The sequence below is a fragment of the Accipiter gentilis genome, chromosome 18, assembly GCF_929443795.1.
Source record: "Accipiter gentilis chromosome 18, bAccGen1.1, whole genome shotgun sequence".
In the NCBI taxonomy this organism is placed as follows: Eukaryota; Metazoa; Chordata; class Aves; order Accipitriformes; family Accipitridae; genus Astur; species Astur gentilis.
The window spans coordinates 9,210,690-9,235,788 of NC_064897.1; the positions used below are offsets into that span (position 1 = coordinate 9,210,690).

Sequence of the window (25,099 nt, forward strand, 5' to 3'; positions counted from 1 at the left end):
AGGGGGGGAGGGGAGGAGGGGAGAGGCGCTCCCCCCGCCAGCGCTGGGGGAGCCGTTGTGCCAGCGGCGTAAGTGGCCGCGCGGGGGTCTCGCGGCCTCAGGGGTGGGCGGAGCGGGGGGGGCTTCGGCCGCTTCTCCCACCCCCGCGGGCGCCGGGCGCGGAGGCAGGAGCTGGGCCCCGCGCTCGCCGCGGAGCCGGCGGCGGAGGAAGCGGGCGGAGGGGCATGGAGGTCGCCGGGCCGGAGGCGCCCGCGCCCGGCCCCGTCTAGGGCGCCCCGCGGGCCTCACCCCTCCTCCGCGGAGCGAGCCCGCGGCCGGGCCCGGGCGCGGCGCGGAGCGGGCCCGGGACTTCTGCATCAGAGGAGGAGCCGGCCCCGGTAAGAAACGCTTCGCCTTCGCCGGCCGGCCTGCGGGCGGGCGGGCGGGGACCGACCTCGCCGTCTCCCTCCGGGCGCCGCCGGTCCTCTGCGGCCGGGCGTCCATCCGGGAGCCGGCGCGGCTTCCCCGGCCCCTCAGGCTCTCTGCCAGGCTCAAGACAGGGTGCGGGCTCTCCCCCGGCGCTGGGCCGGCCCCGGCTTCTGCCGGCCGGGGGGGTGGGCTGTGGCGTGCCCCGGCAGCTGCGGGGGCTGCCGAGGACGGGTGCGAAACCCGCGCCCACCCCCGCCGGCCCGGAGCGGGACGCTGCCCGCAGGCTGACTTGCGTAAATCCTCATTATCTCAATACTTAAGTTTTTTAAACGAGCTCGTATATGTTTTTCGGCTTTGTGCGGTGGGTAATTCAGCAGCATTTGCGTGGACGAAATTCGTTTTTACACTAGAAACGTTATGGAAACGTCTAGAAGTTGAGTAAGTTTGAGGAGTGTTTAGTCTGAGGAGCACTAGTCTGAGATTAATTTTCATAGGTAGTTTGAGTCTCCGAGTTATGATGTCCACCCTAACACAAGGATTTGATGTTATAGTTGCTTCAAAAGTATTTCTTTCAGTGATGCTATAGGAGGGGGAAAACCAGTCTATCGATGTGAAATGGGAAAATGCAACACACTTCATTGCCGTGTTCTCGGGCTTCGTAGTTGGCAAGAATACAAGGGGTGCTCCTATGAGTCTTGCTGGATAAGGAACATTTACGCTATAATTTCAGACTTGGTATGTCTGTCAGTGAGAGATCAAAGTACAGATGCAAATAGTCTTTTGAAAAATAGAAAGATGTACCTAACAGTGAAGGCTGAAAATGCACTTAGTCCAATATTTATGCTACTTCGAGGTCTGTATAGCCTAATCATATTTTTTTTTCCATGTTGCTTATTTTATGAAATAAGCTTTGAATAGGAAGCAGTTTCTGTACTTTTTTTCTTAAAAGTTTCTTTTAATTAGAAAAGTGGGAAGGGTAGTACTGTGCATCTTTGTTGCCTTTTCAACAGTATACTTTCACATTCTCTGTATTTTTTTCTTCTGAGAAAAAATGATTTCTTCTGGTTTTAAATCTAGTATACTAAATATATAGACTAGTAAGAGTTCTAGAGGATATTTCTTTCTATGTAAATAGATTCTTAAAATGGGAATTTTTTGTAGTTTTTTTTAAAAGCTTAACAGTTTTGTAGGAGCCAATGTATGCAAAATGTAATCTGAATACTGTAAGAGGTTATTTTAAAACTTGCATATTCTAGTAAGATAATTTTATGCTATGTAAATTGCACAGTAATTTTGTGACACAATTTTTTGCCTTGTACAATTTCTTTCTGACTTTTATATCTGTTTCTTTCAGGAAGAAAATGAAAATCTTTTCTGAGTCTCATAAAACTGTTTTCGTTGTGGATCACTGCCCATATATGGCAGAATCCTGCAGACAACATGTTGAATTCGATATGTTAGTAAAGAATCGGACCCAAGGAATTATACCTCTAGCACCCATATCAAAATCGCTATGGACCTGTTCAGTGGAATCATCCATGGAGTACTGTAGAATAATGTATGATATTTTCCCTTTCAAGAAACTGGTAAGTTTTTAGCCATACTGCTTATGATACTTGATAGTATAAGGGATATTTTCCCATTTTAATGAAGTCCTTTGATATAATTAGCTGTTGGTTAGGTTAAAAGGTCAAATATAATTTATTATATAAAAATTTCTTTGTGCTGTTGATATACTTCATAGCTATTTAAATTGGTTTGAGGAGTATTTGAATCCCATTACATATTTATTTTTGGGATAAATTGGTTTGAGTAGTATTTGAATTCCATTACATATTTATTTTGGGGACCTTTCATTGTCTTAATGTCACTTCCTAACTCTGTGGAAAACAGGAGAGGTGCTTTAAGGTAACTTACAGATTTATTATTGTGTTCTCCTGAGCTGTAAGTTTGCAAAAGCTGGAGTGAGGTATTGTTTCAAATTGAATCTTGTTTCTAAACACACTTGGTAGCACTTCATAAGGTTCTTGATGTCAACTTTGAAGGAATTCTGGGCTCTAGGAAGAGGTAGGATTGCCCTGAAGCTACCAGTTTGAAAAAGTGGGAGAACTTCCCAGCACACAGCTCCTTGTTTAGAAAAATAAATGCCTGGTGGGTTCTGTAACAATGTATCATAAATTACAGTAACTAATGCCTGTTTTTTAAGATCTTTTTTTGACTATTGAGGAAACCACTGTGCAATGTCCTAAAGGTTAGTTACCCTTAAAAAAAAAGTTAACCTTGTGACAGTGATATTGGTACAAAGTAGTGATGGTGGAATACTGGCTGTGTCGGAGAGCAGATGAGGCAGAGGCCGGGCACTAACAAAAATACCTCTGGTAGTTCAGTGATTTGATGCATGTCAGCTGCACTACTGTGGTGGATTGCGTGTCCTGGTTCTCAGACAACGAATGTTTAAACTCTGGAGCTCTGGAGCATTTAATATACGGTCCCATCATGGGATTATATTAAGTGTATTCTTACTGGATTTGAAACAGATGGCTGAACTGGAGTTTGTGTAGTATGAGAAACTGAAATTGAGACGGAAGGTGTGCTTCCTCTTGACATTTTTGTCATCTTTAGAGCATATTTTGCTATGTGATGTGTATTAAATCTTGCTAGATATTTATCCCTGTGACCTACTTTGACAGTCTTGGGAGAATGATTTGCAATATTGCAGTATTAGAATTTATTTTATAGCTATTTTACTGAAAATATTACTTGATAATTAAAATACTTCATAATATCCTGCAGTGCAGAGTAAGAAGTTGTTAGTCATAATGTTACTAAAGGGGTAACTGAATATATCAGGAGTGGATGCTTTTTGGCGTTTTTTGGTCTTATTTTTAGTTTGGCTTGTCATCGCACATATCTCCAGAGTATCAGAAGAAAGAGGTGTAATTCATGTTTGTTTGGATTTGGGGAAGTAGCCATAATGGCTGTTGTCTGTATGATTGGCTGTTATCTTACATGTGGGTTTTTTGATCCTTTTAGGTGAACTTCATTGTGAGTGATTCTGGGGCTCATGTCTTGAATTCTTGGACTCAAGAAGATCAGAACTTGCAGGAGGTACGCTTTGTAACTATTCTTTTGTAAGTCTAGTTAATTGTGGAATAAATAGCAGCTTCTTACCAAGTTCAATATGAAATAACTTCACTTAATTAAAATGTTGGTGGATCTGGTCTGAAATTATTGCCTAACAGAATTTTAAGAAGTAGCCAGTGAAGCTGGACTACTCTATAGGCAGCTTTAGATAATTTGAAAAGAATCTAGTAGCTTTGAGTATAGAGTTATATATTAAAATAAATGTTATGAAGAAATTATCTACGTATGTTTTCTGTAACTTGGTGATACTTCTTAAATTTTAAATTTGGCTTTTTTTTTACATTTGTATGAAAGGCAAATAAACTGTGTTTAAAAAAAAAAGTAAATCTTGTCTTTGCTCTTGTTTTGTTTCCTCTGAAAAATTTACTTTGGGGAAGAACTGAATTCACAAATTCTCAGAAAATAAAAGCAGATAACAACTGGTAATGTTAGGATTTCTTTCAGGTATTGGAAATGACTTGTTATTATAGCCAGGTATTTTTCTGTAATAAATGAGGATATTATATTCTCAAGGCTTAGTAACAATTAATAAATTAATTGCAAAGGATAATTTAGGGCCAAATGTTTTCCAGAAGCCTGGCAACATATAGTGGTCTTTAGTTGGTTTGTTTGACTTTTCTCCCAACAATATTAATTTGCATGTAAAATAAGTTACAAAGATTACTTTTCTCTTAACCGATCATTTTAACAGACGGCTGGAAAGTAGCTTTCAATAATTTCTTTCTAACTAGTTGATGGCAGCATTAGCAGCTGTTGGGCCACCTAATCCTCGGGCAGATCCAGAGTGCTGCAGCATACTTCATGGTCTGGTTGCAGCAGTAGAAGCACTCTGCAAAATAACAGAATACCAGCATGAGGCTCGAACCATGCTCATGGAGAATGCAGAACGAGTTGGAAACAGAGGGAGAATAATCTGTATTACTAATGCAAAAAGGCAAGTATGATAATGTGCTTCTACCACTTAAAAAAAAGTTATTTTATACATTTTTAGAAGTCTTTCATTGATTGTCAGTAATTAGTGCCCTAAGTAGCTAGCTTTTTTGTGTTTTTTGTTAGACCATTTCTGGCCTTTATGGAGGCCTGTTACAGTTACAACCCAAAAATTTCCCACTTGAAATAGGAGAGCATTTAGTGGCATGTTGCTTTGAATAGGAGGATTGAATATCCTGCATAAAAAACAAATATAAAATTTCTTTCTAGTGACAGTCATGTTCGGATGCTTGAGGATTGTGTTCAGGAAACCATTCATGAGCATAACAAGCTTGCAGCTAATTCAGATCAGTGAGTATACATTTTACAAATGTAGTTTCTCTTACTCTGTGTGTGCCTGCTATATCCTCTATGAAATATGGATGTATTTTTGTCACTTAAAACTTATTCTAATGAACTGTTAGAATGGGTGCCTGTGTGAAATAGAAGGTTGCTGTGGTTTAGCCTGACCCAGCAGCTAAGCACCACGCGGCTGCTCACTCACTCCCCTCCCACCATCCCCCCAGTAGGATGGAGGAGAGAATTGGGGGAAAAAAAGTAAAACTTGTGGGTTGAGATAAGACAGTTTAATAGAACAGAAAAGAAACTAATAATGATAACACTAATAAAATGACAATAGCAATAATAAAAGGATTGGAATATACAAATGATGCAGAATGCAATTGCTCACCACCTGCTGACCGATGCCCAGTTAGTCCCTGAGCAGTGATTCTCCCAGCCCCACTCCCTACAGTTCGTATACTGGGCATGATGGTATGGAATACACTCTGGCCAGTTTGGGTCAGCTGTCCTGGCTGTGTCCCCTCCCAGCTTCTTGTGCCCCTCCAGCCTTCTTGCTGGTTGAGCATGGGAAGCTGAAAAATCCTTGACTTGGTATAAATGCTCCTTAGCAACAACTGAAAACATCAGTGTGTTGTTAACATTCTTCTCATACTGAACCCAAAACATAGCACTGTACCAGCTACTAGGAAGATAATTAACTCTATCCCAGCTGAAACCAGGACAAAGGTGCTAAATCATGATATTGTTGATTTGGAGCTGGTGTATAATCATTAGCTTTTCAGTATCATCCTTTATCTTCATAGGACAGTGTTTCTTCAGGTTGCTACCTTCTGCATCTTGCTCCAAAATGAGACATGTAACTGTGCCTTCTTATATACTGATATTTGTAAGCAGTAATTCATCTGATACATTTTTATTGTGATAACGCTGCATTAATTTTACATTCAGCTTTCTTCAACTAAAATAGCTAACTTCTTTGAATCTAGATCTAATTTCTAAATTATTGTGTTGCCTGACACTTCCCTTAAGATAAAGGAATCTCTTGAAATAGAGGGTGCACCTCCTCTGAGAAGTCATCTTTTCACCATATGTTTTGTCTAATTAAACACTGAACTGTTTGGCCCAGGACTGTGTATTCCCTTGTAAAGTGTATAGTAGGTTGAGATCCTGTTCATGGTTGCTCCTTAGGCACTTAAATAGCAGAAGAGGAGTCTCCTATATTTACCTGCTGCAATTGCAGTTTCATATATATATATATATATATATGTACAGGATACTGCCCCAGGGAATCAGGTTCTAAGTCCACTGTAAAGACGGAAAAGTAGTCTCATTCCTGTAGGTAGACATGTGGAACAATGTCTTGATCTCTACGTATTTCCAGCTGCATTAGGAGATAAGCATGCTATTTGGGTAGTTGTTTTCATGTTCACTGGAATCCCCTTATTAATACCTGCGCACATGCTTGGAGACATAAATCCTCTGTAGTGTCAATTTTCAGTTGAATGGAACTGAACAGATTACACCAGTTAAGGATCTATTCCATTGATATGTCCAAAATGAAACGCAGTGCTATAGCATCTGAAGAGCTAGAAATGTTACACTTTTTTTAATTCTGATACTTATTTTGAAGTATGTGCTTTTGAAAGTAATGTAACCTAGTTTCTACAGAAAGCTTTCAGAAACAGTATGTTGTAATACATCTTTATGATTCTGTGTTCTGGAAATCAGGTGAATCTTGGGAGAACTGATGTAATTTCTAGGAGATAGTCTGCCACGCTGTAGGCTAAATGGAATGTTTTTATTTTTAAGTCTAATGCAGATTCAGAAATGTGAATTGGTCTTAATCCACACTTACCCAGTTGGTGAAGACAGCCTTGTTTCAGATCGTCCTAAAAAAGAGGTAAGGAGCTTAAAATGAGAAAATTTATCCAAGGACTAGGAACCATGTCAGACTCGAAATAGGCAGTGCAAGTTAAATATTTGGCAATAACATTTTGAGCCTCTGGTCTCTGGTAAGGTGTAGGAAAAAGTACAGGTGATAATTCTTTGAAAAGTTGACAGCCTGCATATTGCTGTCTAAAGCGTATGCTTTGTTTTCTTGTTTTGTAGTCTTTGTGCATATATGGTATCCCCTTTTTTTCATTTCCTTACTTATATTTTTTGCATTAATAATTCATAATTCATTTTTTTAGGAAGTAAGCCTGTTAATGCCATAGAATGATAGTCTTGGGTTTGATGGCTTTTTTGAGAAGGAAATGCACATTTAGGAATCTAGTGGAAAACCATCCACTACTTGGTGTGTTGAATAGGTTAGTTGAGTAACTTTCCTGCTATTCAAGCATAAGCTGCTAGCTAGTGCAAGCCCTGTTTTCCTTAATATCTGTTACTGAACGATGTGGATATTGTTGAGCACTGTGTGTTCCATGTTAGCCAGGCTAAATGTGTTAGCATTTTTAGCCTTTTGGTTGAATGGTTTTCTCATGAAACCAAAATGAGCTTTTGTGGATAAATTCTGTTGTTCCAGTGTTAGCAAACAGAATGCCTTTTTAATGAAAAGCATTGGAAAGCATATCTGCTCCCAAGTGAAAGGATAATATATTGTGGGAATGTAGAATATGCTTGAAGTTCATCAAATAATTGAAGTGACCTACAGGTACTTTTAAAGATTATTTTACAAAAAGGTGAAAGGATGCGTATTAGAAATTATTCTATATATTAACATCTCGGTTGTTCAGTAACAAAAGCATGTGTGCTCTGTGAACTTGTATGCTTAATGGTGGTTGTTTGAAACGAAGTACATATGAAATATTTTGTAATATATTCTGCTCTTCATCAGTCTGCTCAGTATTTTAATGTGCTGTCTGTAAGAGATAAGACACAAGAAAAAAGTCTTGCTCTTAACATGAAAGGCATCTAGTCCTGCACATTATTTCATAAATAAAAAGGACTATAACAGCTACCTTCCTGAGATTCTTTTCTACAAAACTCTTTTGTAGTTGTGGTAAAAAAAATAAAATGTGAACAGAAGAGAATAAATTGACTACTATGTTCATCTGTAATACAGTCATCTTCATCACTGGGGTTTTTTGTTGTTTGGGTTTTTTCCCTCCAAAAAGTCTAAAACCAATGTCTTTGTTGGCTAGGGAAAAATCAAATGCATCTTATCGCTTGTGCTTGTTTCCCTTGTGTGTATATGACGAACTTAGAGGTAGGTATATAAAAATTACTTTGTTCCTGTTACTCAGCAGGTGGTAAAAGAGTGAAAAACTAGGCCCCAAGCTGCTATTAAGAGGATTTCTTCCCCATGTTGTGGTACTCATTCTTCTTGTTAACAATTAATGACTCAAGTTTTTCAGCACACTTGTAATTTTTTTGACAATTTGTAGCAACTGCAACTATAACAGCTGGTGTAACCTGACATTGTGGTTTAATCCCAGCCAGCAACTAAACACCATGCAGCTGCTCTATCACTCCCCCTCTTCACCTGGATAGGGGAGAGAAAAATATAACAAAAGGCTCATGGGTTGAGATAAGGACAGGGAGAGATCACTCAAGCAATTACTGTCATGGGCAAAACAGACTCGACTTAGGGAAAATTAATTTATTGCCACTCAACCAGAGTAAGGTAGTAAGAAATTAAACCAAATCTTAAAACACCTTGCCTCCACACCTACCTTCTTCCTGGGCTCAATTCACTCCCAATTTTTCTCTACCTCCTCTTCCCACTGGTGTAGGGGGATGGGGAATGGGGGTTATGGTCAGTTCATCACATTGTCTCTGCTGCAAATTCCTCCTCAGGGGCAGGGCTCCTCACACTCTTCCCCTACTCCAGCATGGGGTCTCTCCCACGGGAGACAGTCCTCCACAAACTTCTCTGTGAGTCCTTCCCACGGGCTGCAGTTCACGAACTGCTCCAGCATGTGTCCCTTCCATGGGCTGCAGTCCTTCAGGCACAGACTGCGCCAGCGTGGGTCCCCTGCAGGGTTACAAGTCCTGCCAGCAAAACTGCTCCAGCGTGGGCTCTTCTCTCTGGGTCTGCAGGTCCTGCCAGGAGCCTGCTCCAGCATGGGCTTCCCACAGGGTCACAGCCTCCTTTGGGCACCCACCAGCTCCGGCGTGGGGTCCTCCACGGGCCACAGGTGGAGATCTGCTCCATCGTGGACCACCCTGGGCTGCAGGGGGACAGCCTGCCTCACCAGGGTCTTCCCCGTGGGCTGCAGGGGAATCTCTGCTCCGGTGCCTGGAGCATCTCCTCCCCCTCCTTCTGCACTGACCTGGGGGTCTGCAGGGTTGTTTCTCTTACATGTTCTCACTCCTCTCTCCGGCTGCCGTTTCTGTGCCGTAGCAACTTTTTTTCCCCTTCTTAAATCTGTTCTCCCAGAGGCACTACCACCATCGCTGATGGGCTCAGCCTTGGCCAGCGGTGGGTCCCTCTTGGTGCCGGCTGGCATCGGCTCTGTCGGACATAGGGGAAGATTCTAGCAGCTTCTCACAGAAGCCACCCCTGTAGCCCCTCTGCTACCAAAACCTTGCCATGCAAACCCAATACACCTGAAAAATTCTGAATGAGAAAAAATCTTTGCTTCTTCCTCCTTAGTTTCCTGTGGTGTGGGGTTTTTGGGCAGCAGTTTTTCCCTCTAGTTGAATTTAATAGTATAAATGTATTTATTTTAGTGTTTCAAATGAATAATACTGTTACATGATACTAGAGCCTAATCCGTTGATACTATATACTCTGTCAATTTATTTTAGCTTTCACCAGTTTTAACCAGTGAAGTGCACAGTGTCCGTGCGGGACGGCATCTGGCTACAAAACTGAATGTTTTAGTACAACAGCACTTTGATCTGGCTTCAACCACAATAACTAACATTCCGATGAAGGTAAAATTGTCTATAGCTTTGTGTTAACTAGCTGCATCACTTCTAAATTTGTTTGAAAACTTTTAATGTTTATTTTAATTGAATTTTTACATTGTTTTTCTCTCCATATCATATTTTCTGTTTTGTTTTTTTTTATTAGCCCACATTCAATGTCTGTGACCAGGTTAGTAAAATAAAGAAGGGGAAAAAAAAGTAAAGAAGGATCACAGAACAAAATGTTGTATTGCTGAATCTCAATTTTTGATGTAGCAATACAAGTGTTATTTCAGTTCTGTTTGCATTATTTTATATAAATACAATCTTATTTACCTCAGATTACTTTGTCTGTGATTCTTTTGTCTTTTTCTAGTTGTGTTTAGATATTCTTGACCCTTGTGCATTATAGTGGCATAGTGAGTCTCTTTTTCCTCTGTTTCATTATCATGCCCACCCAACATAAAGGTGTTTGTAACTAATAGTTGATTTTTGACTAAAGATCTTCCAGTAGGTTTTCCAGTTCGAAGATCCATAAAAAAGAAACAGGGAGACAGGGGATATGTCTAGTTAAGAAAGATACTAAATTAAACATCATCTGCTCAAAGTTGATTGTCCCTATTTTTTTTCATTGCTACTGGGAGGGAAATCAGTGCAACAAAGAATTTCAAGTATTAAGTTTACAATGATTTTTCTGATCAGGCAGCAAGAGACAATTGAAATGGAAGTGTCAGTATTTAAACAAACAAAAAGGGCAGGGACAGATAAACTTTCCTGATTTAAAAAATTCATCAAGTTCTAATACTGTCAATCATTACTTGCATCATTGAAAACTAACAGTATTGTATGGATTTTGTAAGTTAAAACATGAAATTAAAAATTATTTTCACAGCTTTAATGAAACTTTGACATGGGTCATGGCATAAATGTGACTTAAGTTTGCAAATACCTTGTCTGTAACTTTCTGACCTGTGTGCTGCTGGTATGCCTCTCCCTTCTGCCTTTGTCCTTATAGTAATAGACTATGTTGGGTTCTCTGTGGTTTTTTCTTTTTTCTTTTTTTTTTTAACTTGGAATAAATTACCAAGGTTACTGTTCTGTTTTTGCTAGTCCTCTGCAGCTGTTTAAAGATGCAGTGTTCTCTTTAAAAACATCCATTTTTTTAATTTTAAACTTGCAGCTGCAAGTTCACTTCTATGTATGTTAAGTGCCAGGAAATGATGATAAGTTCAAGTTTTTTGGTTTGGATTCTTGAGGTTTTTAGTTGTGAAAAGTAATTGCCAATCTATTCTGCAGTGACCAGTTGTTGCTGCTCAGTAAGTTGTAACTGCTGGTGGTATTCGATATGTTGTAAGATTCCTTAACTTCACTAACTTAAAAGTAGTTAAGCCTATTTTTTAGCTGTATTTTACACTATGTACCCTGTCATGACATTTGTATAAAGGGGAAACCATAGGGTTTCAAAAAAGGAAAAAAGAGGAAAAGCAGAAGGCTGCATCTTTAAACAGGTCAGAGAGCAAACAGTTTCCTCAACATTGCAATCCCATTGTTGTCTGATGCACTTTGAAGACTTTTTGTTTTCTTCTGGAGTGAAAGGTAAATGTAGAATCATTCATTTATGAAAACAGTGACCTCTAGCAGAAAGCATTATGTTTATTCTTTCTACCTTTCTCTTTTAAAGGAAGAACAACATGCTAACACATCAGCCAACTATGATGTGGAGCTTCTTCATCACAAAGAGGCACACGTTGACTTTTTAAAGAGTGGTAAGTAGAAATAGTCCTCTGAAAGTGGCTTTTGATCAGCCTCCTAGAAGTATTCACAAAGAAAGATTGCAAGCTTCAAATTGATGTAAATTTCAGGCATGATTAGCATATTTTCAGTTATTCTTTTCAACCTTAGAATTTGATTTGTAATGTTGGCATTGGTGTTTTACTCATTACTGGCATATTTTAATATAGTAATAAGGATATAACGATGAAAAAACAGGTCAAATTCAACAGACAAGGTTTCACATATGTTCAGGATATTTGTATGAGATTTGAGGGACATGTCAACTTCCTACTGAAATATAAAAAGTAGATAAGAGACCAGGTGTGCAGTGATTTTAAAAAAGAAAGTGCCTCTTGTGGGTATTTGTGGAAAATTATTCCTTGCACAATTGAACTTTTAATCTGTCAAGTAATAATAGTTGACATCACTTATATCCCATAGGCCTGTTTATAACAGTAACTGCTTTGGAAAAGACAACTGTTACTTGGCTTTTGAGCTTTCTTGTATTTTAAATACCTAGTATCCTTTCTGTAAATTTGGAATTATTACCTAGTATTCCTCTGAGGTGAATTTTTAATAACTAAGGTTAGAAAAACACAACAGCAAGCCTTGTGCAAAACTGTTTTGTTCAGGAAACAGTACGTGATGTAAAATTTTGTTAATAAGTCAGGCTAAAAATTCTGTATTGGTAGAATTAAAAGCAAAGCCAAGCAGTGGAAACACCTTCAGCCTGTGCCAGTGTGTTATGGAATACGTAGACTGTATGCCTTTTCAGTGCTGAAGTCTCATCTGAAGCTTTTAAAGGCTTGTATATGCTCTGTTTTCTCTTACTGCATTGACTGTAATTTGTTATATGACTCAATATCATTAAAAGCTTAGTCTGATTTACTGTGTCTGTAGAATACATGTATTTAGATACAGGCTGTAGATACTTGTTTTACTATCCAAAACTATATTATATAGTTTTAAAGCATATTAGAAAGTTGATCATGGTTTGACTTCTAAGCAGCGAAGAATTTAACAAATGAGTTAGTTATGTCAGAGCTATTTAACAAAGAGCGGGTATTTCTTTTCTGAAGTTTGAAATTGTATGGCCTGTAAGGTAGCCATTTTAGGCAGTTTGTGCTTTTTTTCTCTTAAGGGGGTTACCGTTACTTTGAGGAAAGGGAGGTAACTTCTTGTTATCATCTAAAAGTCCTGTGCTGCATATTTTAGTGGAGTGTATGATTAAAGATTGTGGAAAAAGAATAGGATGTTACAGTAATGAACTCTGACTCACCTGAACTTGTGTTACCATGTTGAAAGCATAACACTTTATTGTGAGGGCTCAGAAATAGTTTTGTAATACCTATTGGCTCAAGGAATAAGTCTGCTAGTAAAAGCTAAAAGCAAACTTGGACTGCAGTTCCTCTTCAGATTTTTTCCATCGGAACTTTGAGAGGAAAAAGTCTCTTCTTCGTTCCTGTAAATTTCAGTTTCTTTTATTTGTTTTTACATAAATCTTTCAGCTGTAATGGCTCTGGTGCTAGGAAAGTAGGAATTCAGTTACATTGATCTTATTTCTGTGAAATGTTGCTAGAGGATTTTTATATTAAGTAAGTTTTCCCTTTAGATATTCCGAGACTTTCCAAAATGATTCTGGTTATTTTAACTGAAAAAAAACCCCAAACTTTTGCAAGTTGCCTGCATGATTAATAAGCAAATCAAACCTTTTGTGAGTAAATGTCTTTGTTATGAAATAAAAGAAAACTTGGTATGTGAAAGATTAGACTAAACCCTAACATACTATATACAATGTTGCATGTTGATGTATGTGTCTCATTCCTCCCAATTATTGTGGGTTTGAGCATATTAAGTGACTATGCTACTGTAATTATGAAACTTCATGCAAAACTCAGTTAATTCTTTCCTGAGATGAGTCCAAGATCATGAAGAATCACAAAACTCACTAGTAGAGACATAGTTTAGTGTATTAAGGAGTATTGATAATGTCTGCTTTAAGGCCTTCAGGTGGTTTTTGCCAGACCAGTTACCACTGAGATGATTTACAAAAGTATTTTAATGATAAAACATCTACAGCCAGTAAAATGTGTTCAGAGATGTTCAGATTGAATCTGACATAGCAAAGACACGGGATGATGAGACCAAATACTACTTTCCCCAAAAAGTCCAACTTGTCAAATGTGCCCTTAGATCAGTTTCAGTTTTGACTTTAGGACATAATATGTACAAGAAATTGTCAGCTCTAGCATTTGTTAAGGGTTCTGATTTCTGTGTGGAAAACTAAAAAAGATAGTTCCTTAAAGTCCTAGGCATTTTAGAAGAAAAAAATTGCCTGCTATAGATAAAACATATATATAATTTTCTAAATCTTGAATCAAACCTATGGAACATACTCTGGAGCTGCAGTATTTTGTTTGCTAAATTGGTTTTTAAAATATATGCAATGGCTGCTGATTTTAAAAGGTTATTTTTTTCAGCTGCCACTGCTAATAACATTTTTGGCTTAAGTTAGATACCTAACTTCTTAAAATTAGATTGCATTTTGTATATGCTTATGTTATAAATATTTTGTACCTTAAAAATTTAGATGTTTTTTGCTGTAATAAAGAAAATATGGTTGATCACACACTTTTTCTGACTTTATATTGCAGGTGATAATCATATAGGTGGCAATAGCAGAGAAGGCACATTTAAAGAAACTGTAACATTAAAATGGTGTACTCCTCGAACAAATAGTGTAGGTAGGTAACATGGTATCTTACAAAACTGATATAATTTGTGTTGAACACTGTTCTCTCTGTACACTGGTAAGAAACTGAACAAGGAGGTAATTTGCTTCTTGTTAATGCTGGTTTTACCTTTTGGTCTATAAACCTTGCTGCTGACTGTATCGTGCTTTACTAATGGTCATACGATGCTCTCGTGATCTTGGCTAATGAGTTGTTTGCGTAAGAGGTGAGAGAGGTAGTAATGCTTTTCTTGGTGGCTTTTTTCAATCTCCTCTACAGTGTTCAGTAATGATTTGCCCCTCCCGCAGGGCCAAGTATATCTGGTCAGATCCACAGCGGTGGTTTTTTAACATAGCAGATTTGAGACATTGAATCTTTTTTTGTTTTATTTTTGGTTTGGGGGTGGGATCAAAGTAGTACCTTTAGTGTAATCTTTAGAGTGCTAAGTAAAAAGCTTTGTAAGGAAATTTATGCAATGATACTATCCGTAGACTAGTTCCTCTATATTAACCTTCAAATCTGAGTAAGGGAGAGAAAGATGGGGAAGAATTGGGGTAACACAGGAACCACCCAGCCATTTAGCTCATACATCGTGTAGACTTATCAGCAAGATATGTGGACTCTTTGAGCTAGCAGGTCAAAAATATAGATAAGAGAAATAAGAGGATGCTGACTCTACAATGAAGTAATTCAGGAGTTGAAGAACTGGAGGTCCTGCTGGAAATAGGGCTTGGGAATGTATTAGGCTTTCAGAGTTGAGGGTACTGGAATGATTGCAAGGAGGTGGTGAAAGGAGCAGACTTTAAGATCAGGAGACAGCTAGACGTTTTAGTTCTGCTGATTGTGGAATAGCCTCCTCTTCCTTTCTTTTATTTTGTGGGATGTATTTTCTGTATGTGGTAGTACACTCAACTTTTCTACTCATTTATTTTTCAGAATTACACTACTGCACTGGAGCATACAGAATCTCACCAGTAGATGTAAATAGCAGACCTTCTTCATGCCTTACTAACTTTCTCCTTAATGGTAAATTTGTATCCTTGGCTAATTATTTAACATTTTAATTGTTAATATTGTGAATACAGCACTTACCACATTTTGTCTTGTATAGCAAGAAATGTTTATATACTGTAAAAATGTCAAGTTTATTTTAACATGTTGAATAAATAAAAGAAGAAAGTTGTTAAATATACTCAAAGGCAAATGGAATGTGTTTTGAAACTTGAAGATGGGAGGAAAGATGTAAAGAAGGAGCAAGTGTTGAATTCTGGTAGTTCTTTTCTGAATCCAAACATAGAATACTTTTCACTTTATGCTGTTTAGCAGGAAACACTGATTTCAGCAGGTGATAGTGCACTTGATCACAGTGCTTACCCTGACTATTGCAAAATATTAGCAACTTTTGTCTATGCCTGATTTTTAGCAGATGCTGGGCAGCCTCAGAAAGCTTTTAACTGTTATTACCAACTAAGCTGGTCAATTGAAGCAGAAATATCTATGTGTACTGGAATCAGTCAAACAGTAGGTTAGATTTAGTTCTCTTTTGCTTATCTGTAAGATCTTGCCCATTGCTGTGAATAATCTTGCTGTAAGAGGTTGCCTTTTAAATACATGTTAAAAAGGTAACCCAAAGCTGTTTTTCCAAACAAGTAATATGTAGTCAATGTTAATTACATGTGTTTCTTTTTTTACACTATGCAAACAAAATTGCATTACAAATATCCTTTTAATGGGGTTTTCTTCAGTCGAGTCATTTCAGTGTCTAAATGTGCAGCTGTTTTATTAAACACTATATTTTTGTGTTTTTCTCTAAAGATTCCGTACTGGAAAAGTACTTGGATTAATAAAAATGGTTAGCACCAAAATTAATAGCATATTTCAGATAACCAGTCTCTTCTGATCTTCTATTTTTGCTTCCTTGTAACAAACAACTTACTTGGAGAATGCATCCTTTTATGCTTAGTGTATTTTACTGGAAATAAGACAAAGGCAGGTTTATTTTTCTGTCTGAAAACTGGTATCCATTTTAAGCATTAACAAATAATATCAATTCATACCTATATACTCCAGTATGTTGTTTTGTTATTTTTATAGAAGTTGCTTTTAATGAGGGAGTTTCTACAGTAGTGCCAAATAATTTTAGTATACAACGTAATCTGTAATAATTAAAAACAGCAAGCTGCCCTTACACAATATACCGTTTTACAAATACATATTTTTCCTAAGAATAATGTCTTACAGAGAACGTGGTTGGTTGGTCCAGAAGAGAGGCTTTTTGATCTTTCTGTGTAAAATTCAAGAGCTTATGACACTGGTCTATGTAAACACACAGTGTAAATACTCAAAGGAGATAGCTGTTTCTTGTTCAGCTAGGTGAAAACACAATTTTAATGGATTCAGAGTCTTACTGGCTAGGTACAAACCTGTGTTGTGTATATGTAGTTTTTAATTTAAAATTGCAGCACACAGTAACTAATGAAACTGATCTTATTCCCAACAGGTCGTTCTGTTCTGTTGGAACAGCCACGCAAGTCTGGCTCTAAAGTAATTAGTCACATGCTCAGCAGCCATGGAGGAGAAATTTTTCTGCATGTATTAAGCAGCTCACGATCAATTCTAGAAGATCCCCCATCAATTAGCGAAGGGTGTGGTGGAAGAGTCACTGACTACCGGATTACAGTAAGATGCTTTTTTTTAGCTTTTTTTTCTTAAGTTGCTGCTTATCTCAGAGATGTAGTGCAACAGATGTCTAAAGGAAATGCTGGTACATTTTCTGGAGAGCTGGAGTGGATTGCATGGTCAAACTGTTTTTCTTTGTACTACTGATACACATTTAGTACAAAGTAGTACATCTGCTTATTGTTATGCCGGCTTCATAGAATCCTTTCTGTGGCAAGGAAGGACTTGCCTCCTTATGCACTATGAGTATTTAAAATTTGTTCTGATTCTAGAATAACATTTTTCTTGGCAAGTTTTTTCTGTGGGCTGGATACACATAGGACTATAGCCTCCTTATTGTCAGAAGGATAGATTGCATGTGAATGGCTTGTACAATAAATAGAAAAGATGTCAGCTTTGAGCCCTGGATGTGGAACAGACAATCAGCTGGTATTCATTTTGGTTTCTTCCTTTTTTTTTTAACACATCCTTTCTATCTGTTGTAAACAAGTAGTAGTGGCTTACAGAAAAACATAATAAAACTCTTACCATACATGAAATACCTTGCAGATCCAGAAGGCAGCCTCATAAAAAACCCTTGCATCAGTTTTTAACCCATATTTTTATATAACTATTTTTGTGCTCGCCCGAAATAATGTATATCTGAAAGCTAGAAACAGCGCTCTGGTTATTAGAGTCAAGTTTAGCAGTGGGGATGATACACAGTGATAAGCAAGACTCTGCTGTTTTGCCCCTTCAGTGAAAGTTACTTTTTTAGAGAAATGCCTAATTGTATCTTGTTTGGTTATCATTAGGATTTTGGTGAATTTATGAGGGAAAACCGATTAACTCCTTTTCTAGAGCCCAGATATAAGATTGATGGAAGTCTTGAAATTCCATTGGAACGTGCAAAAGATCAGTTAGAGAAACATACTCGTTACTGGCCTATGATTATTTCTCAGACTACCATCTTCAACATGCAAGCTGTAAGTAACCTGGGGTCTGTACCCTTTTATTCTGTTCTAGATGAAATGTCACCTTGCCACTTGATGAAATATTAACTCTATAGTAAATCACTTGCCACAAAATCAGTTTATATTCAGCTTTATTTTCAATGAAGTACTCTGTATTTAATGTCAATAGGTTATTGGAATGCCATCTAAATAGGGCAGAACATTTGAACCTGACAGCTACAGTGCTGCTGGGTAAAGAAAATGTGCATCTGCTTATACCTGCTCAGAGTTATTACAAAACTGAGAATAAGAGGGGGTGTGTTTGTTGTGTGTTGTTCCATTGTCTTTGATTTCTTTCTTCTTCCTCTTTCTCTTCTGCAACATACACAGATTTTCTTGTTGACTTTTGTTTTGTCTTGCAGGTAGTGCCATTAGCCAGTGTGATTGTAAAAGAAGCAATGACTGATGAGGATGTTCTGAATTGTCAAAAAACAATATACAATTTGGTAGACATGGAGAGGAAAAATGATCCACTGCCAATTTCAACAGTTGGTACCAGAGGAAAGGGTCCTAAAAGGTTACATGCATATCTCTTTTTGTTGATGCTGGACTTTTCTCAGAAATATTATGTTTACATTGTTTTCATACCAAATTTTTAAAATTTGGCCAAAGGTAATGTGTAGTAAACTCAATGCTGTATATATGCAAAACAAATGCTTTGCCTGCATCACTTAGGAGCTATCACAGTGCTGATATTGCTGTATGTTAGGAAAAAAAGAGATATCATTTTATTACCAAAGAATTGTGAGTATCTGAAAAAAAAATATGAAAGCAAAGATAGTTATCAAGAAAAGTAAGAGATTGATACAAGTTAGGGCAGGGAAAGTGGAATAATTTCAAATTAATATAAAGGAAAACTTAAGCATATTATAAGTGAACAGTGCTTTAAAATTGGGTTATATTAGAACAGTCAAATCCTTTTGAAACAGTTATTTGAAATACGGGCTAGTCCTTTAAAACAAGCATAGAATATCCTATTATCTCAGTCATTGTGATGTGTGCATTGTATTTCTAATAATTGGCTGAAAAGAAATCCAGCTATGGAAGATCTGCCCACATGACTGGAAGTTATTTACAGTAGCATGGTACAATTCTTTCTAATTTTTTTTTATCCAAAGAATTAAATGGTAATTAATTTGCATGTCGGTACATGTGTGGCCCTCTGCATATCCTGACACTGCATGGTTAGCAAACACCTGAGAGGATTCAGAAGTGACTTTTGGTAGTGAGATCTTGTGGAAGTTAAGAATTTTATTTCAGTGGACACGGTCTGTTTCAGTTTAAACTTAACTCAGGATATTAACTGGGAAATGTTACATGTAATGGGGTTTCAAGGATAGAGTGATCCCAGGTGGACAGACCTCCAGTACAAGAGGACAGAGAATCTGTTTGGGGTTAATCTTTGTTTTGGGGTTATTTTTGTTTCTTAAGGTCTGGGTTTTTTAACCTTAATTTATTCAGTGGTTTAATCATCTAGGTAATCCTGTATATAAAATATTTTTTCTGGCCTTGCTTAGAGATGAACAGTACCGGATCATGTGGAATGAATTGGAGACCCTTGTACGAGCACACATAAACAACTCTGATAAACACCAGCGAGTTTTAGAATGTTTGATGGCTTGCAGAAGCAAACCTCCAGAAGAAGAGGAGCGCAAGAAACGAGGTAGAAAGAGAGAAGACAAAGAAGACAAGTCAGAGAAGTTGGGCAAAGACTATGAATCAGATAAGCCATGGCAAGAATCAGAAAGGTAAATTTTCTAAAGTGAAATAAAACTCTGTAGCATAATAATTTTTGTCCTGCCCTGCTTCAAAAGGGAGAGAAATTTTGGTGAAACAGTTGCAAGTTTCAATTTGATGTGTTCATGCTTGTAACCTTGACTTAGTACTAGTGAGTGCGGATGCCCAGGTTTTTTGTATCAGTCATCATTACCAAGCTTGGGAAATGGGCATTACATTATTATGGTAACTGCTTATTGGACTTTTCAAATTAACATATTTTACAAGCAGTATGGTTCTTGGACAAGTTGTTGACCACTTAGCAGGGCTTTGCAGCTTGAGGAGTTGCTGCTGTTGCATTTTATCGTAACCACACCACCTACTAGATGTTAAACTGCTTTACAGAAATAATAAAGCATGGCTAAAAACTCAAGATAGGCAGTTATTTTCTCTTGAGCTGTAGATAGTTTAGTGTTCAGGTAGATAAACAATCCAGATAGGTTTGGCTCTTCTCTTTAGTCAAACGTCAGGATTGATTGTCTGTATATCTACTGTTTATAATTCATGTTGTTATTGTAACTTGTCTAAGTGGTAAGCATCTGTCAGTCTCTTCTGTTTTCCGTCTTTCAAACTATTCTAAAGAAATCAAAAACCCCACATGGTAGTAATCTTATTTTGCATGTGTTTTGTGCATGCTATGATCATTTAGGGTAGGAGGACCTTTTCACCTACATTATTGTCACCATGCTGATGACCTTTCATGCCTTTCTATGTATGATCAAATCGATTCCTACAATTGCTTTTACTTTCACATGTGGAGTAAAAATGGGGACTGAGATAAAAGGGACTTGATATAGAATAGGTCTGAATTCGTGTAGAAGAGATACTAGAAAATCGTGTCGTATCTTTGTATATTGTTACTTAGTCTTTTTAAAATTCAGAATGATCAGCTGTCTCAACAACTACCATATAAATACTGCTAACTAACTTAAGTGAAATTATATTCTAAGATCCTTCCCTTTACTTAAGGCTTTATCTAGAGGATTATTTGGCTAGTGTTCCCTATTGTTTTTCACATGAATGGTGTCAAGAATCATATGTGCTGCTCTAGCATATGTTGCTTCACTGTTTTCCTTCCCTCTCAAAAAGGTTAAAAGGTATTTTGGATCGTGAAAAAGAAGAACTAGCAGAAGCTGAAGTTATCAAAGATTCCCCTGATTCTCCTGAGCCACCCAACAAAAAGCCTCTTATTACAATGGATGAAATGCCCACAGTTGAAAAGGCAAAAGGTAAACCAGAATTGCAACAGATTATTTCTTTTAAAGATAGCTGTTGTATCAGTCTGTATTTTCTAAAGTAATGAGGTGAATCTTCTTGGAGTTAAAGCTAAGTCAGTGAGGATCATTTTTAATTAAACACTCAGTGTTGAGAAATTCTTGATAATTAATGTTAACCTCAACAGATCTATGTAAAAAGAGCTACCAGGATGTTGTGTGGGCCTGCTCATAGGCATTTGTTGTGCTGACAGGGGCTTGGACAAATTTCTGCTGGTGCTCTTTGAGCTACTATGTCAGAAATGCTATTTAAGGACAGGTATCAGAAATCACTGTCTCCTGCTGACTAATAAATACAAACATGCCTAAGAAGTACAGTTGTCGGAACGGGCAGTTCTCACTGACTTCTTTTCCTTGGTGTGAGCTATTACCAACTGTCGCAATGGCTGAGCTGATGTTCAGATTCTGCATTTGAAGCAAAGTCAATCTCATATGAAGCAACTACTCAGCTGTTATCACTCTGCATATTTTGTGTTTATTTAGCCTCTGTTATAAGGTTGGTTAATATTAGTGGTTTTAATATGTTCTACTACCATAGTCTGTAATTTCTTCTGAGCTTTTATAATGATGTAATGTTTAAGAATTCAGAAATTAAATCACTTAGACTCGTTTTACTTGCAATTTTAGGGCCAATGTCCTTGCTGTCTTTATGGAGCAACAGGATTAATACTGCCAACTCTAGGAAACACCAAGAATTTATTGGTCGTTTGAACTCTGTCAACAATAAAGCTGAGCTATATCAACATCTGAAAGAAGAAAATGGGTTTGTATCAGTTAATCAGTAGCATCACTACAAATATCTTAGCAGTGGTCAATATGCAGTACAGAGCAATACTTCAGTTACAGCATTAAAAAGACAACTGACTTTTTTGAGGACTAAAATTTATAAATACATTCCTTTCAGTATTGATGGAGAACTACAGTAGTGTTTGCTTTTCAGCTGTTTGCATCTGTGCTGAGTAAGGCTGAATGCTGATAAATGGTCTTCCCTGTGCCTTAGTGATTGCCATTGCAGCAAAACTCTTAAACTTCAGGGGGTTAAATGGTAGCTAAGTTGAGATTTGTTGTGCCAGTCTGTTGCTTGCTTTAGCTTCCACAGGAATGGGTAATATAAAAATATTGTCAATAATAGAGTGGTTGAATCTTATGCTGTGCTGTAATGAAGTTGATAGTAGTCCATGTTCTGCCAAAAAATACTGAAAAACCAAACCAACCTCCTCTTACGTAAATAAGATGACGGTAGTTAATGATCAGTGTAAGAAGGGTGAAAATGAAGACCTTGAAACAAACTGCTAAAGCTCAGATTTTAGGAATAGGTACTTTGTAGTCACATGAATATGGACTTTTGTCTTTTGGTGAGGTTGATAATGGATAGCTTTTTGCAGTTGTTGCTGGAACATTTCTTTGCAGAAACCTTTCCTTTATGTACTGATTGCTGTTTAAAGAAATATTAAGAGGAGGTAAGATTGTGTATGTTGGGGACAGGAGAAACAGGATGGCTAGTGAAGTAAAAAATATTTATTAAAAATATTTGTCTGATTTGTTTTCTTAATCTGTTAATTGTATTTCCAATAACAATTGTTGTCTTGCATTTCAGAATGGAAACAACGGAAAATGGAAAAGCAGGCCGGCAGTGATGATTAATTCTGTTTCTTCGGACAAAACTTGGCTGAATTGCAAAAATATTTAATGCTGGAATAGATATTGGTACCCTTTCAGTACAATTGTGTAGCTCTGTTTTGATCGGGTTTTACATTTTTCTATTCTTATTTTTGCTATGAAATACGAAATCCGCATATCACATTAAATGAATAGTGTCCAAATAGGAGCTGTTCTGAAGTACTTTAGTCATGTTTTTAGGATGAAGAAAACCTGTACTGCTGTGGACTAAATCAAGTAATCAAATATGTTAGAGTTTTAAGTCCTTTCCCGTAACTATTGTTTAATATTTCAAAATCAGCAAGACTGATTAAAAAAAAAAAAATCAAGTAATTGATAACTAACTGATAATATTGTTAACTTTGGTTCATGAATACTTTTATTTATATGAAACTTCCTCAGGAGTCCAGAATTATGGAAAAGACTGCACACTGAGTACCTAGTCACTGAGCTGAGAAAATGCCAGTCTTGGTTTTCAACTAAGGGGTGGGAGAGTGAGTGGTTTTACAGATAAAAATTGTTGGTTTAAGGACTTTTAAAAATTGACTAGAAATTATCTTTAGAAAGCAAAGCTTTTCAGGTTGTTGTGCTGGAGTTAAATCTTTGTTTTTAAGCAAAAGTAAAATAAAATTTTTGCTAATCATTAAATTATTTTTTTGATGAAATATGCCCTCTAAGATAGCTGTGGTTTTAGGTCTAAGCTTTTTTTAACGTCATGGGGAGACTTGTTCTCAATATTAATAGCCGTGAAATAACAAAGTGGATGATCTGTCTTCATTATCTTTAAGAGCCTTTTTTTCTCTGAATGGAGAGTAGAATTCTCAAACAGGAAAACTGTCACCCCATGTCTGTGATCTAATCCTTTGTAAGATTTGGGGTTGGCTTTCAAATGGGTCAACTTGAGCGGGCTAAGGAAAGATGAATAGCTAAGATCTACATGTATGTCAGCCTTCCTCTGATCTACATCTGTTACCTTATTCTAGCTTGTACAAGCAACTGAAGGTCTCATGGATTTGGTATGTTATAGTTTAAGTTGATTTAAGACACATCTTTGTGAGCTTTTCTAAAACTAAATTAATATACCATAGTTCATGATGACTAGATCTGAAGACAAGCATCTGAAGCAAGTATTCTTTACTTACGTTGGTAGCTGAGTCCTTTCTTCAGCTGTGTTAAAGTACCACATATAGTTTCAAGGTGATTATTTAGCCACTGTGATGCAGATGTGTTTTCTGTTAAATGATTTTAGAACCATTTTTACAGAGTGATTAAAGAGTACTTGTGTGATAATATTTTTTATCATATTCTAAAACTTATGTAGCTTTTACAGACTCAATGTGTAATTTTTGGAGATCCTAAATTCCAAAGACTTTTATTTTCACTACTTAATTAAAGATAGGGTGTCCTGCATCACCACATCTCTTGATATCCTATTTGAAATGTTGTGATGGAGAAAACTACCATGGAATTATTGTTTCTTATGAGTTTCTGATTTTGTTGTTTGTTTTTTTAAATGAGATTGTACTGCATATCAGTCTGGATATTTCTCTTGTTTACTAAAGGAATTTTAAAGTCTTGAAACGAGGGAGCATGTAAATGTCAGCTTTCTGCAATTTGTTGCTAGTCTAGAGATGTATAACTGAAAAGCGTACCCTGTGCCTTGGGGGAATTGCGTGTATTGCATCTCCTGATGTGCCATTAATATTCAGCTGCAGTCCTTAAATATGTGCAGCAATTAAATATTTAATTAGAGGAAAAGAAAAATTCTGTACCTGCTATTAAAAGATGTATTTGTTTAGCTTGTTTACTAACTACCTCTTCCACTTTTGGAACATCTGCCAGGTAAGACTTTTAAGTGATTAAATGAACAGGGCCTGATTCTCCAAGGTGGTTGACTGTGGGCCTGTATTCTAAGTACTTGAAGAGTCTTACTGAGACATAAGATGCTACAAGGGCTGATGTTTCCTGCAGTAATCCTTTAGATTTATATTTTACCAATTCTATGTCTAGACTATTGACTACAGCGAATTACTGCTGCTTTGTTGACTTTTACATCAAACTTTAGAGCTGGTTTATAGCTGGATGGCTTCTGGAAAACATTGAGGTAGTCACCTAGAGGAATTTGTATTTATACAAAAGTTATTTAACACTGTAAACCCAGACAAGTGCTACTTGTTCATGCAAGAAGATCTAAATCCTGTCACTACTGTCATATTCACAGAGCAACTGCTGTCCCAAAAAACCCTACGTGTTAGCAACATTTTCATATGTGCAGCTGACTAGTTCATGTTGTTCATCTGCTCCCACAAGTATGTTGTAACTAGAGGTGGATTGTACATGTACAATGTACACACAAATATAGTTTAATCTGTTCAAATACTTTGGTCCTGTAGCTCTTGGTACACTTGTGGCTAGTGAGCTGTTCAAATTCTCTTTCTATGCCATGACTACTGGTTGAGCTGTACTGGTGTTGGGATTGCCAGGTGGTGTGAATCTTAAGTTTGGAGGGAAGGCAAGCCAGCAGAGGCTGCAGGGA

The 25,099-nt window shown here is 37.4% G+C and overlaps 1 protein-coding gene across 2 annotated transcripts; it reads left to right on the forward strand.

Moving 5' to 3' along the window:
* Positions 1-5: 5 nt before the first annotated feature.
* Positions 6-23,211, forward strand: INTS13 (integrator complex subunit 13). Of its 2 annotated transcripts, XM_049822322.1 has the most exons (18): positions 6-377; positions 1,763-1,994; positions 3,442-3,516; positions 4,284-4,486; positions 4,753-4,833; positions 6,634-6,724; positions 9,577-9,705; positions 9,845-9,868; positions 11,360-11,444; positions 14,106-14,195; positions 15,120-15,209; positions 16,684-16,862; positions 17,657-17,827; positions 18,217-18,371; positions 19,372-19,602; positions 20,720-20,859; positions 21,532-21,667; positions 22,502-23,211. In XM_049822322.1, the coding sequence occupies exons 2-18, from the start codon at positions 1,770-1,772 to the stop codon at positions 22,539-22,541; spliced, it is 2,145 nt and encodes a 714-aa protein (XP_049678279.1). In that variant the 5' UTR covers positions 6-377; positions 1,763-1,769; the 3' UTR covers positions 22,542-23,211. The 2 variants fall into 2 exon arrangements, with proteins under 2 accessions (XP_049678279.1, XP_049678280.1); XM_049822323.1 differs by lacking the exon at positions 9,845-9,868.
* The last annotated feature ends 1,888 nt before the right edge of the window (positions 23,212-25,099 follow it).

Bases quoted from the DNA above. Each gene is read 5' to 3' on its own strand.
- INTS13 (XM_049822322.1), top strand. From the start codon at position 1,770: ATGAAAATCTTTTCTGAGTCTCATAAAACTGTTTTCGTTGTGGATCAC. The intron at 14,196-15,119 runs GTAGGTAACATG...TTTATTTTTCAG, and splicing joins TCCTCGAACAAATAGTGTAG to AATTACACTACTGCACTGGA. The intron at 18,372-19,371 runs GTTACATGCATA...GGCCTTGCTTAG, and splicing joins AGAGGAAAGGGTCCTAAAAG to AGATGAACAGTACCGGATCA.